Here is a 13,555-nt window from a genome sequence, read left to right as displayed (position 1 = left end):
GCTGTGGCCCACGACGCAGATTTTGTTTTACAAGGGGAGAAAAATTTGGCATTAAAGGTGAAATTTCTACATTCTGACTTGAGGCTTGGTCCGTGATCTCGAAGCGTTCCCAAGAACTCCATTTCAAACCTTCAACCAGGAGAAGTTCAAGAATGTCATCAGCCACAATTTAGTAGAGACTGTCTTAAGGTATCTGTATTTACTGCATGGTCATAATATCACACTAACAATAGTGCACTTATTCTTCATAAAAATGTGTGTTAAGATAAGCATTGAGCATTAAGTTCTTTGTTAAATGTCACCTAGTGACCCTGGTTGTCAGCTTACCGATATTTCCTCCATCAACAATTTGACTACTGTACTGGCTGCTTTGAAAATATTATTTTTAATTGGTTGGTAGATTCTCAGAAGATTCTGAACTTCTGTTTCAATGCCATTGTCGCACTCAGCAGAATAATGCAACCTGGAGGAATTGCGGTTTAGTGGAGGTCTGTCACACTCTAAAAACGGTTGAGTTACAAAAAAACACAATTTTGGGTCAAAAATGGACCGATCCACTAATTGCGTCAATTTGACCCACCTGATTGTGTTGTTTTGTACAGAACTACCCATTTTTGGGTTTGTTTTTGCAGAAAATAACCCAGAAAGTTGGGCTAAATAGACCCAAGTAGTGGATCGGTCCTTTTTTGACAGAATTGTGTTATTTTTAACCCAACTGTTTTTAGAGCGCATTTACTTCTTTTGACATCAGAGTAGTTAAGCCTGAATCACCAACTACTTGGTTGTGGCTACTGTAAGTAGTTCACTATATTTTGCCTCACTTGCTTCAATAATTGGTTACTCGACCATTTATTCCATCGACTTGAATCTTAACACTTAATTAACCAGCCGATTGTGCTTTCTGCATAGTGACAATTAATCTATTGCTAGACAACACACTTATCACTGTCGCCAGCCATGGTTTTGCTTATGTCAGACTTTAAATTACACTGCAATTCAGATTTTTTTAATGCTGCGCTTAAATTTCTAAAGCGCTACAACATCGGAAAATTACGACCTTTCATTGTGATGCACATGAAGTTTATAGGCATGACACTTGAGGTGAACAAATGAAGGACATAGTGTATCCCAGACAGCCAAAAAAGGAGGTTCTGAACTGGCGAGACACCTCTCGGAAAGAGAAAGGAAACAATCCGAGACACTAACGCAGTGAATCCCATTCGATGATAGGCCCTTCAAACTGGGCAAGACCCAACAACAGCGGGCCAACAATCCATCCGAGCTGGTTGCTGTAGTGAGGGGAATAGTTTACAAGCCTCGCAAGCAGGTTTTACAGCCCCCCGTTGTGTGTCTGAGACCCCCCAGGCTGAAGAGGGTCTGAGTCTGACTGAAACTGACAGCGTTTATGTGGGCAGGAGAAGGGGGTTGGAAACGTGTAAAAAGAGTGGTGGTCGTGAACCAGCTACTGTCACTCAGCAAACACACTCCAACAAAACGCACGTTTAATGTGATGTTGGTGTGGATCAGAGGTGAAGGATGCGGGGTGAGGCTGCAGTCGGAGGGGCATCGGGGAGTGGAATCCCAAAAGTGGACCAATAAAACACCTGAAAATCAAATCCCATTGCTCTTATCGCGGCGCCATTCAGAGACGTTATCGGTGCAGGTAATGTGGTTATAAATTCAATTTCAGCAGCGAGATTTCATTGTTTACTGATGCCGACATGTTCCGGGCGGCGGGGCGCGGAAAGCGCAGGAACGTTCGATGCGTGTCGGGAAAAGTCATTTAGGCTTCCACAAGGGGATGCAAAAAAGGTGTGATGGGGGAGGCGGGGACACAAGGAGAACCGTCACTCACCCAAGGACACCACTTTCCATTTTCCACCCCATGTTTTATTTAGAGGGCATTTTGTCCTATTTAGTTGCACATTAAGGGGGCACGTAGCGCTGTGGATGTCATAGGATGCCTCTTACAAATGCATTTTGTTTGAAGAAAGTGATAATCAGGTGCTTCCTCTCCACAAAACTGTCCAAACCTGCCTTTATAATCTAGTTTGAAAACGATAACCATTGCCTTTCCCTCTTCCGTACAAAGATGGCAAATTAGGTACGTCTTCCCTACTAGCGCTCAGTGATTGATGGCTTTCAGGAGTAAATCACCTCATCTACTAGGTAAAATCTTGATATAGTGGAGCTCCTCGGGATCCCAGCTGGCTGCTTATGGCAGTAATCCATCAGTGGGGCCCAATGGGCCGAGCGGTCCTCCTGGGTAATGTTCCTATTGACAGCCTATGATGTCGACAATGACGGCAGGGAGACACTGATGCGTGTGTGTGCGTGCGCGTGCGTGCGCGTGTGTGGGTGTGTTTACCCGTCTCCGCCACTATCCGTCAATAAGATACTTCGGTCTACAGAACACACGCAGGGGAACTATCACTGTCTGAAATTCTCAACATGGCAAGGAACTGCAATTAGTGATACAACATACATAAGTAATATTTTGATGTCTATTCAGTTTATTATGACACAAAGAAAAAACAATTACAAGTCTCAACAAGGTGTTTCTAACATTTCTATTCATAATAATCTTACTGCTAAAACACCCATCCATAATAAGCCATTTAAATTAGATTTTTTTTTTCTTTTTTTTTTTTTTAAAGCATTATTTTAGCTTTCTTACTGTGAGTATTCCAGGATGGGAACATTTTTAAAGAATGCATTACTTGTTTATTTTCATGATACCCATTTTCTTTGGTCGAGGATGTTTGTGTATTATGTTCCCGCTGTGTCCTACGTTGCAGCAACACAACCCTTTGACAACGGTGTCTCTAACTTAACCTCCTAAATACCTGCAGGTGGCAAGGTGAAGGTGCTCTACGATGCCGGGGCTCCAGTGTGTCCAGTGTGTCAGAGCGTTCTGCGACCAGGGGAGCTGCAAGAGCACATGGAGCAGGAATTAGCCAAACTCAGCCAGATTCAAATCAGGTGCCGCAATCTGATCAGCCTCAAAACTTAGATGATCATTGATTGCATGTCCCTCTCTCATTATTGAAACGTGATCGTGTTATGTTTCAGACACACCCAGCCAATTTCCAATATTGATCTATTTGTTATCACCATTCTGCTTTGTTGTCCCAATAATGAATGCAAACGGTATCTTTAACAGTAGCCACCATCCCCCTTGTGGTTTCCTCAAGTGGTATGTCCCATCTTCTCTGTCACCTGTGTGCAATGTTTACAAGCTGCCTCATTGTTCCCTACATATTTCATATTGCAGGCTTCAGCCTCCAGGTGACAAATCATACAGCGGGCAAATAATGTCCCACTAATAGACACTTGGAAGCTAAGATGCTTGCTTGTGCACACGCAGGGAGAAACACAATAGCCATATATGACTACGCACACACGCAGACACACGCTGCTGCTTTGACCATAAGAAGGATCTCTCCAATAAAGACATTACACTCCTAATCTGCTTAAAGACCACTTGGTGGACAGTAATGGTTTCAAATTGAACTTGGCCGACAGGGACACACACACACCCACACACCCACACCCAACACACACACAGCTACACGCTTACATTTCATATTATATATATATATATATATATATATATATATGCTCACCAGCCAAAACGGACCGACAAGATATATATATATATATATATATATATATATATATATATATATATATATATATATATATATATATATATATATATATATATATATATATATATATATATATATATATATACATATATACATATATATATATATATATATATATATATTTATAAATCATGTAATGTGAGCGTGTCGCTGTGTGTGTGAGGAAGATTGAGTGAAAAGATTTGAAAGGAGGTTATGCACACTCTTACAGTACACGCAAATTGAGACAAGATAAAGCCGGCTGTTCACGAGTTGATGTTTATAGAACCATATTGTGTTTGTTTTACTGCATGTTGCATTCGTGTGCGTTTGTATGCGTTTCATATATTTGCATGGGTGCTCATGTATCATTTACCTTTCTTCTCATAAGCGTCACTTCGGTGCAGCACGACCACCTCATGAGGACGCCAAAGGTAAACACACTTACATGATACCTTCATGATTTGCCTTGAATCGGTTGTTTCTCAAAGCTCCCGTGTCTCTCCTTTTCTTTTTAGTCTCTTTCATTCTCTCTGCACATCAAACGCGAAGCCGCGTCTCCGACCTCACCACCTCGACCGGCTGACGATATCCACTCTGACCGATATCAGGTAAAGTTGAAGGTGAAAATCTGATATTCGTCCAACCAATGAGGACCACAGTATGTATAAAATAATAAACTCAACATTAGGCCCTCAGGGGTACCTAATGTTTTGGCCAGCCAGTGTAAAGCCAAGACGGTTCATTGATTTTGCAGGCATTGCCTCCAAATGTTCTGTTCATTAATGCACTAAAAAAAACTGTTGCTCAGCTAGTAGTTAGGGACATCATAAACATTGTTGCCGGCCTTGATGTGGTGCCAGTGACTCAACAGTTTTATAGGCTCCGAGTTGATCACACGCTGCAGCCAACACTCCCAAGTTGTATGTTCATCAGTGGTACCATTCGCTTAGCTCCTAACAGAGTAACTGTAAGGAAATCGAAGAAATCAAATGCAGATGTCACAATGAGCTCACACTTCCTCTCCTGTCCAAATTCCTGGTTTCGACTATGCGTGTTTAATTTAGTCCAAATTAATAACAGGGTGATATCATTTTTTTCATACAAAAGTAAAAATAGGCCATAATGTACAAAATAAATTCAAGGCCTTATTGTTTTCCCCTCCAACAAGGAGTTTATGTTTGTATATTGTGTATTGTACTTTATCGTGTATAGCACAATGTACAGTATAGTATAGTATAGTATAGTAGAGTGGATCCAGGAGTTTTAAAATTCATGTTTGTCAACAATGCGATAATGGATCAGTTAATACAGTAATGCATGAATATGAATGCCACAGCAATTCCATCATAGTCCATATGGAATAATTGATCTGTGTAAAGTAATTCAGATTGGTGTACACCAGGCGTGTCAAACTGTTTTTTAGGGCTGCACAATATATCGAAAAAATATCTACATCACAATAATGGCCTATGCAATATGCATATTGCAAAGACTTGCAATCATTTTTCTATGGAATTGTATGATTTTATCTTAATTGAACCAGTTAGATGCAAACTTAAATGCACATTGAATATCGCAATAGTATCGATATCGCTATAGTCAACATCTGTATCGCATATCACATGTTCTTCCAATATCGTGCAGCCCTACTTTTTTGTCATGGGCCACACTGTAGTTAAAGTTTTCTTCAGGTCCATTATGATTGTGAACCCATGTATGTAAATATATACCGGTAATTGCCTCATTGCATCATATTATTGCACGTATACAGCAAAGTGATGGATAACTAGTTCCCAAACAAGAAATCAAAGGAAAATAGCATGTGTTTATTTTAAAAAGAGGTTTTGGTAACCCCAAAAATATTACAGTATTGCAAAGTTATCATTTATAGTGAGGACAATTTGGTACGGATTTGTAGCAAGAAAGTTGAAATGGACTCACATGATTTGCTTTAGCAGGCCATTTAAATTGATGTGGTTGGCCAGATCTGGCCCCCATGCTGCGAGTTTGACACCCGCAGTGAAGTCAGTTATTTCATCATCAGTAACAACTGTCACCCTCTTCTCATCAGTCAATTACAGATTACATATTCACACTCACATTCACACATATGGACATTTTAGAGTCTTACAAATATTTGTGTGGAATATGGGAGGAAGCTGGAATAAAATCAAAAGTTCAGGGAGAAGGTGCAAACTCCACACAAGAAGGCCTGAACAGAGATTCAAACCCCAGACCTCAGAACTGTGCAGCGTACATGCCAACCACTACATCCAAGACATAATGGGGTTTTATTTCAATTATGATGTATTGTCTTTCTTTGATACAGACTTTTCTGCGTGTGCGGGCCAACAGACACACAAGACTAAACGGTATGTTGATGCATGCTCATGAAAGCAAATATTTTGTTTCATTGCTGCTGACTCAGTGTACCAATAAAAAAAACGAGTCGTGAGTGAGAGATTCTCACAGCTCTGCACAATATTCTCCCCCTTTTGACGTGGCCATTGTGTTGTGTTGTGTTGCGTGCACACATCATCAATTTTCCCCACAAGCGCACCCCCCCCCCAAACTGGCCTAGCGCCCACACGAGCAGAGGAGTTATTAACCTTTCAACTTTGACCTCTTGATATGTTAACAGTCGATGACCTCTGCTGGTGCAGGTGCTATGTCAAATCCGCCCCTTTACGCCCCCACAGCGCAGGAGCCCACCTTGACTGCACACAAGCTGGTAAGACACAATGCGGATGCAAATTGGATATGATGCCTTTTTTAAATAGAAAAAAAGTATAATTTACTATAAATAGAATACAATGTGGAAAAAAAGAAGTGTATAAAGGTATATAAAACTATATGCATATGTATATATGTTCAAGTATGTACATCCAGCACTAAATCAAAAACATCTTTAACAGCAGAAAATGACTATAATACGCATTTATTACAAAGTACATCGTAAGAAATAATTGACCTTAAAATATTAACTTGGGGCATTTTTAGGTGTATCCATATAAATTGAAATATTGTATATGTGATTTATTATGTCAAAGATAATTAACCACTCGGTGTATGAAGATAATCCCAATTTCTTACATTTTACTTCAAACACACAAAAAAAAACTCCATTGAAAGGTGGTGCATTTATTTATTTTGTTTTCTCATTTTCTCTATGACTTTAAAGTCACTGTATTGTCATTTCTGATTCAACCAGAAGCAAGACACACTTTCACAATCTGGCAGCAATCCATATGTTTTGACATTGCTTCAAACCCATAACATGCATTTCCAAAATAGTCAGAATAAATGAAATAAAGGAATGATTCTCACATGGAAGAATTGCAGCGCTTTTTCAGTTTCCAGCTGACTCTTCAAACTGCCAATGCTGTCGAGGTCTGTTAGCCTTTATTGGGCTTTTAACAGGACGCCATAATGAGCTTCTAAATACACGTCAGAGGAAGAAGATTGCGTTTGAGTCCATGTGTGTGAGTGAGTGTGTCTTGTGTTGATGAATCAACCTCTCACTTTCTTTCTCTCTTCTTCTTTCCTATTTGATGAGCTCTTCCTCATCTATGACCGCCTCTTTAACCCTCATTATATTTGCTGGCATGGCGGTGCTCTGGGTCACGGCCACCAGCCCCAGTGTGCGCGTGCGTGTGTGCGTGTGTGTGTGTGGGGGTGTGCGTGCGTACCATACCACCACCGCGACCCTCTGTCACCCCACTGTCAGAGCCACTGTCATGCAGAAATTAAGGGGCCCTAAAACCTAATGTCCCTTGCTTGCAATCTGCAGTCAGTGTGGTCCCGATGGGGAAGGAGGGGCTGCTGGTGTTCTGCCATGTTAACTTTTATATCACAGACGAAAGTAGAGGTGCAGTGACACTCAGTCATTTTAGTCGACGAGTGTTTTGCCAAGCTCTTACTATGATATTTGTCTTCAGGATCTGTGTGTTATGTAATCATACCAACAGGCCGACAGGATAAAGGTCGCAAGGCAATTAAGGACGACAATATGATCTAGGGTCATTTGAATACATTGTTGCTGTTTCGTGAAAATCACACAACTACAAACTTTTGCCCTTTGAATTCAAATATATAATATTATATACATGCGTATATAAAATCAATGTACTTTGTGCCATTCAATGTTTATTTCTATTCTAGTACATGTCGCTGAGAGTCTTTCCTATACTGCATATTCCTGTCTGTAGGATTTTTGTTTTCGTAGGAGTTTGTTTTTCTGAGCGTCATCTTTTCTTTCTTTTTTTTTTTGTATCCAGAACACAGGTCACAGTTTTATTTACACATTCAAATTCTCTGTGTTAGTACGAGTACATGGGATCTTTAGATTTCCCTAAAATTTATAACTTAAATAAACATCATATTGGTGCCGACATTCCTTTGTTGAATATTGGGATACATTGTGTATTTCATTTTAACTTTTTACAGCATTATTGCTATTTGTGAAATACTATGTATTTCTTTTTAAACCAAAATGCTTTGCGACCCACACAGAATTTTCTTTCCGCTAACAACAATTCACATTAATACTTTATGAAAAATTAAAAATACCCCTTTTTTAAATCGTGTTATGAAACAATAACTTTGTAATGTTTGCTTTTCTTAACAAATACTCCACATCCTTTTTATGTAAGACAAAGTAACAGAACCATCTCCGATTAACAACGAAATATATTATATTATAATATATGTGGCTTCAACTTTGTCTCTGTCTTGTGTCCTCAGTCAGGATCAGCAAAATGAAGCGGAGGAAACCAGACGACGGTCAGGTATGGTTGAATTGATCTTTTTATTTTATTTTTTTGCCCCCATCTTGTAAAAGACAGATGAAACCATACATTGTGACATTTTTATTGGCATTGGAGAGATACAAATATCACCGCGTCCAGATTGATACGGGACACTGTTGGCTGCCTTTGTCCATGCGCCATCAGGATCACTGTCATCTCTGCGTGTATTCATGTGAAAACACTTCACTTGTTATGAAAACGCTGCCAGAGGCTACTGGAGGCATAAAGACAATCATCCTAGTGTGCGGTGTTCATGTGTGCGAATGCGCTCTTCTTTGTGTGTGTATTTGCTTAGGAGGTCCCCGCAGACACAACACCATCGGAGGATGAGTGGAACGAAAGGAGAAAGACACAGATGATGTCGCTAGTCGGAGGGTTCAAAGGTAAATGTGCGTTTGTATTTGCTGGTGCGTGCGTGTGTGTGTGTGCGTGTGCGTGCATGTGATGCTGTGCATCGGACGGTAATAACATGACTGAGTGGCAGTTGTTGAAAAAGCACTGAACTTTTCAATCCACATTACGGAGGAAGAGCATGCCTTGAAGGTTAGCAATGCAATGACGGGCTCTGACATGCAAACTTGTCACAATATAGATACACTCAAATACCCCTGTTCAGATGGCATGCTTTTCACTTCGTAAAATTGAGACCAAATGAAATTTGAAAAAATTGGGGATGAAGACGATGGTCGAGTCGAGCTTTTCCACAGTTTAGGGACCGTACTAGTTTCCATATTCTGTAGGTAGTGTATGAAACGGGCTTTGGAAAAAGCACCCAAGCTGGTCAACGCAGTTTTTGAGAACACCCCCCCCCCCGAGATTGTCAGTGCCAAGTGGACTCTTCATGTTCCTCTTGAGGGTCCTCACCACAACCTTAGTGTGGCCTTGGTTGAGACCTGATGCAGTTCTTGGTCCCACATCTGCTGTGCAGAAGGAATTGAGATTATTAGAGAGAGATGCTGGGAAAAGATTAGTAAAATCAACAAATGTAGCCTACAGTATACTTCATACTTGTTATTAATTCAAAGGTCATTTATAATTCAACTAATTATAACAATACAATTGAAAAAAAAAAGCATGGATCATTGATTATTAAAATGAACTATTTTACATTTACATTTCAACTTTTGTTTTTTTTTTAACCTCAGGACAAATGGCTCTGTCCGGTTTAAAAATTCAATGTGGCCCTTGAGCACAAACATATGCCAACTTCTGCTCTAAATTGTGCAAAGATATGAATGGGAGTGTGAGATGTTTGTCTTTATGTACCCTGAGATTGACTGGCGACCAGTCCAAGGTGTACCCTGACTCTTGCCCTGTCAGATGGAATAGTCTTCAGCTCACCCACGACAAGCGCCGCAGAAAACGGATGGATAACCTGACATTTCAAATGAAAAAGAAATGCAACTCGATTGCAATAAGATGGGAGCACAACTATTTACTGACTTTACTTACATACTTTGTTGAATAACTTTTGCTTGAATGACAGCACTCAGCGGGTGGTGTGAGAAGTCAGAATGGGACATCTATCTATACTTGACTAAAATGTTCCCTCTTTTTCTTAGGTGCATTCCTTTTAATGTGAATATTTGTCCTCAGGTTCAATGTTGGTGAGCAGCACATCTAAAGAAGGTCGAGACAGCGACGCAGACCTCGACGTGGACGGAGACGACACCTTAGAGTATGGCCGAGCCCAGTATCCTGTAAATCTTAAAATTGTGTTTTTTACCTGTGATTGGCCAACTCTCCCTCTCAGGTTAGGACAATACTAACTTGCATTCATTCATGCAATGTTTTGGGTGTTTTTAGCCTTTTTCCCTTAGCTTTCACTTTAGATACACAGAGACAGATGTGATCATGTCCTCTGGAGACAAAAGCAAGGAGATGACAGCCAAGTAAGTTTCTTTTAAATCTCAAGATCGCTCTGAAGCTTCTTAATGTTAAAAGCATAGTTGACTCCGAACATCATGTGAGTTCATGTTTCATTGTTGTGTAGCAGCGTCGGAACATTGCCTGACTCTGGAGTCCACCGGGAAATTTCCAAATGGTCAAATGAAGGTATGGAATAATAAATAAAGGAATTATTAGAATTACAAGTCAATGACCGCGTCTCACAAAGTATGTTTGTGTTGATTCATGTCCATGTAGAGAGTCCGTCCACCAGCAGCGGAGATAAAGTGGAAGCAAACACACCCGCCCTCCCTAAAACCTGCAAAAACGATGACGTAGACATGTAAGCTCAGAATTCACTGGATTTCAAGGCTTCATCGTGTCAGCTGTATGCGCTGACAATTATTTAGTTAGAAATCCCACAAAAAATGGAAGCATCATATTTATCATGGATCGAAACACTACTATGTGCAGTGGGCCCCCGCACATTAACAGTTCAGCACCTGCGGATTCGCATACTCACACATTTTTTTTTTGTCACTATATTTTTTCATATTTCAAAATTTTTATGTAGGGGGGAGCCCCCCAACTCCCATTTTTATGAAAACCATATATTTAAATTTTTCTGTGGTTTTTGGTGGGAGTTCAATTTATTATTTTTTTTCCCCAATGCATCTCAACGGGTATCTATAATAAGCAGATCCGCCATTCACGGGCCGGCCCAGTCGGCAGGGATCCACTTCACCTCAAACCCTTACAATGAAACACTTTGAAAATTGGCAAGTGTTATGCAACATTTTCCACAAAAGCGAGCAGACTTGCCGATGTGCTAAAACATTTCTATTTTTCAGATTTTGTTATTATGTCAAAGAGGTGACGCAAAAGTACAACATAATCCCCCCAAGTTTTCTACTAATAACACAGCTTTCCTTTTTGTGTCAAATCCTACACATCCTGTTGAAGTTGACGCATACAGATGGAATCTCTAGTGAAAGACCATCAAAAATGAGCTCATGATGCTGGCAACTTTCAAACACATAAAACTTTATTTCGACTCATAATGGCATATGCAGCAACCCTGTTTTTGAATTAATAAAGAAAAAAAAGATGTGTAGCAAAAGCCTGTTGGTTGGTTCGGTATTAATGCAAAGTCCCAAATCCCAGCAACCCCCACCCGCCCTCCATCACCACACAGCACCCCCACCATCCCTCAGCCTATGATAAATGACAGTGCATGCAGCCAATTTGATTGCTGCTAAATTTCATGCTCACTGTCCTTGTTGGCCAGCCAATAATTTAATATGTCTTCCATTTATAAATGACGATGCAGTGTCTAACTCACGTCTCTTGTGTGCGTGTGTGTGTGTGTGTATGTGTGTGTGTGTGCGTGAAGGCTCTCAGAAGACTCGGCGGTAACATCCCTGGATGCTCTTAAAGCTCGAATACGGGATTTGGAGAAACAGTTGTGTAAAGGAGACAGATTTAAATGTCTCATCTGCATGGTGAGTGTATGTCTTCATTTTGGGGCGCTTGTGTGTTTGGAGAAGTGTTTGGAATTCTACTGTATACTCTGAATTCCAATGAAGTTTTCTTTACAGATTGTATTTTAGGTAGAATTAGAATATATTTTGTGGCTGCCCAATGAAATGTATCGTTTGTTGTTTTTGTTGTTGTTTATACCCAAAATAATAGTAAATAATAATAAACATAAATACAATTTTGGAAATGTACTTGGTTTTATTGGGGCAGCAACATTTTTCAAATTTTTCAAAGAGTCTTAAAAATATATAGATTGATGTGTTTTAATTAATCTGTACTCTCTACTGTTGCCAGTTTCTAAATTGTATTAACAATATATACCGGTATATATTTTTACATTTGTTTTATTTAATTATATTTTTTTTATTTCATTCTTACTTTATCGGAACATCCCCACTGTTGGCCAAACGTTGTTTTGATATAATTAAATGGGACCAGAAATTAAATCACTGAAAATGAGAACATGTTTTCATTTTTTTTAAATAAAATGATTAATTCTGTTAATTTTTTATGACTGTTTGCACTGTGTACTTTTACTAATTTTAATATTCTATTGATTTCATTGATTGATTTGAATGGTTCTATTTTATTTTTGTTCTTTTTTTGCCTGGATTTTCCCAATTGTAGGGCAAATGATTGGTTGTTTCAATTTATTTAGGTTTAGATTGATTCAGGCCTCAAATTAAATCTCAGAAATTAAAACAGACCATGTGTGGGGCTTCTAACTAACCTTTTCATAAATAAATAAATAAATTAGATGTATTTGTGATCATGTGCAGAGGAAAAAGTACTTTAATCCTTCATTAATAAAGCACGTAGCTTGAACAACGATCAAGTTGGTTATTTATGGACATCTAGTGGCGAGATTGGCTATTACAAATCCAAAGTTTTGACCTGTGTTTCATCCTCTAGGACACTTACTCAACCCCGCTTACGTCCATCCAGTGCTGGCATGTTCACTGTGAAGAGTGTTGGCTCCGAACTTTGGTACGTTTCCACTCTGCAAAAAAATATCATAAGCAGCATTTTTAATTGATTGATTATGGTGTGTTTTTTCTTCATTAGGGAGCAAAGAAGCTGTGCCCTCAGTGCAACACCATCACCTCGCCCGGTGACCTGCGCAGGGTCTATCTGTGACGCCAGGCCCGTCATAAGGGGTGGACTTGTGAGCAGCTGGCCTGACTCCCACCCTCTTCCCAATCTCATCACACCTTGGACCTACTTTTCAGTCACCGCATCCACTCAAAAAAATAACAACTTCTGACTGTTTGGGAAACAGCTCCAAAGTGACATTTTAACACGAACTATTGCCAATTCCTGCAACTTGTTTAGTGGAACATCTGAATAACACTCTTTGGGACATTATTTATAAATTTTATAACCCTTTTTGTCTGTTTTCCTGCAAAGCACATGTATATAGTTTTTGTGTTTGGATTGGTGTTTGTATATGATGTTGATTAGAACGACCCGACTGTATTTACTGTACAGCGTTTGTCTTAATGTTTGTTTGACTCCTTTTCCTCTTCTCATACAACCTCCTCACTTTTTGTCTTTATCAATGTTACGATAATAAAAGTTGTGGCCAAAAGGGGCTTCGAAGTCCATTATGAAAGGGTCATGCTGTGATGAGTCAATATGTCGACCGTAAGAAGTGGGTCGCTGCAGGAT

The 13,555-nt window shown here is 39.6% G+C and overlaps 1 protein-coding gene across 4 annotated transcripts in view; it reads left to right on the top strand.

Annotated features, from left to right (window-relative positions):
- rnf220b (ring finger protein 220b) overlaps positions 1–13,466 on the top strand; it is a 33,403-nt gene extending 19,937 nt beyond the window's left edge. For 2 of the 4 annotated variants that reach the window (XM_086047403.1, XM_086047402.1), the window contains 14 exons: positions 2,853–2,982; positions 4,042–4,084; positions 4,169–4,261; positions 5,983–6,025; positions 6,295–6,384; positions 8,397–8,440; positions 8,757–8,844; positions 10,058–10,154; positions 10,294–10,353; positions 10,455–10,516; positions 10,607–10,691; positions 11,742–11,850; positions 12,800–12,874; positions 12,953–13,466. In XM_086047403.1, the coding sequence (XP_085903529.1) occupies positions 2,853–2,982; positions 4,042–4,084; positions 4,169–4,261; positions 5,983–6,025; positions 6,295–6,384; positions 8,397–8,440; positions 8,757–8,844; positions 10,058–10,154; positions 10,294–10,353; positions 10,455–10,516; positions 10,607–10,691; positions 11,742–11,850; positions 12,800–12,874; positions 12,953–13,024 (1,091 nt within the window). In that variant the 3' untranslated portion in view covers positions 13,025–13,466. The remainder of the gene's footprint in view (positions 1–2,852; positions 2,983–4,041; positions 4,085–4,168; positions 4,262–5,982; positions 6,026–6,294; positions 6,385–8,396; positions 8,441–8,756; positions 8,845–10,057; positions 10,155–10,293; positions 10,354–10,454; positions 10,517–10,606; positions 10,692–11,741; positions 11,851–12,799; positions 12,875–12,952) is intronic. The other 2 variants (XM_086047404.1, XM_086047405.1) reach the window with 2 other exon arrangements.
- The last annotated feature ends 89 nt before the right edge of the window (positions 13,467–13,555 follow it).

This window comes from Filicampus tigris, chromosome 12, assembly GCF_054856515.1.
Source record: "Filicampus tigris isolate MCC_2025a chromosome 12, RoL_Ftig_1.0, whole genome shotgun sequence".
Classification (NCBI taxonomy): domain Eukaryota; kingdom Metazoa; phylum Chordata; class Actinopteri; order Syngnathiformes; family Syngnathidae; genus Filicampus; species Filicampus tigris.
This window is presented reverse-complemented; position numbering and strand designations above follow the sequence as displayed.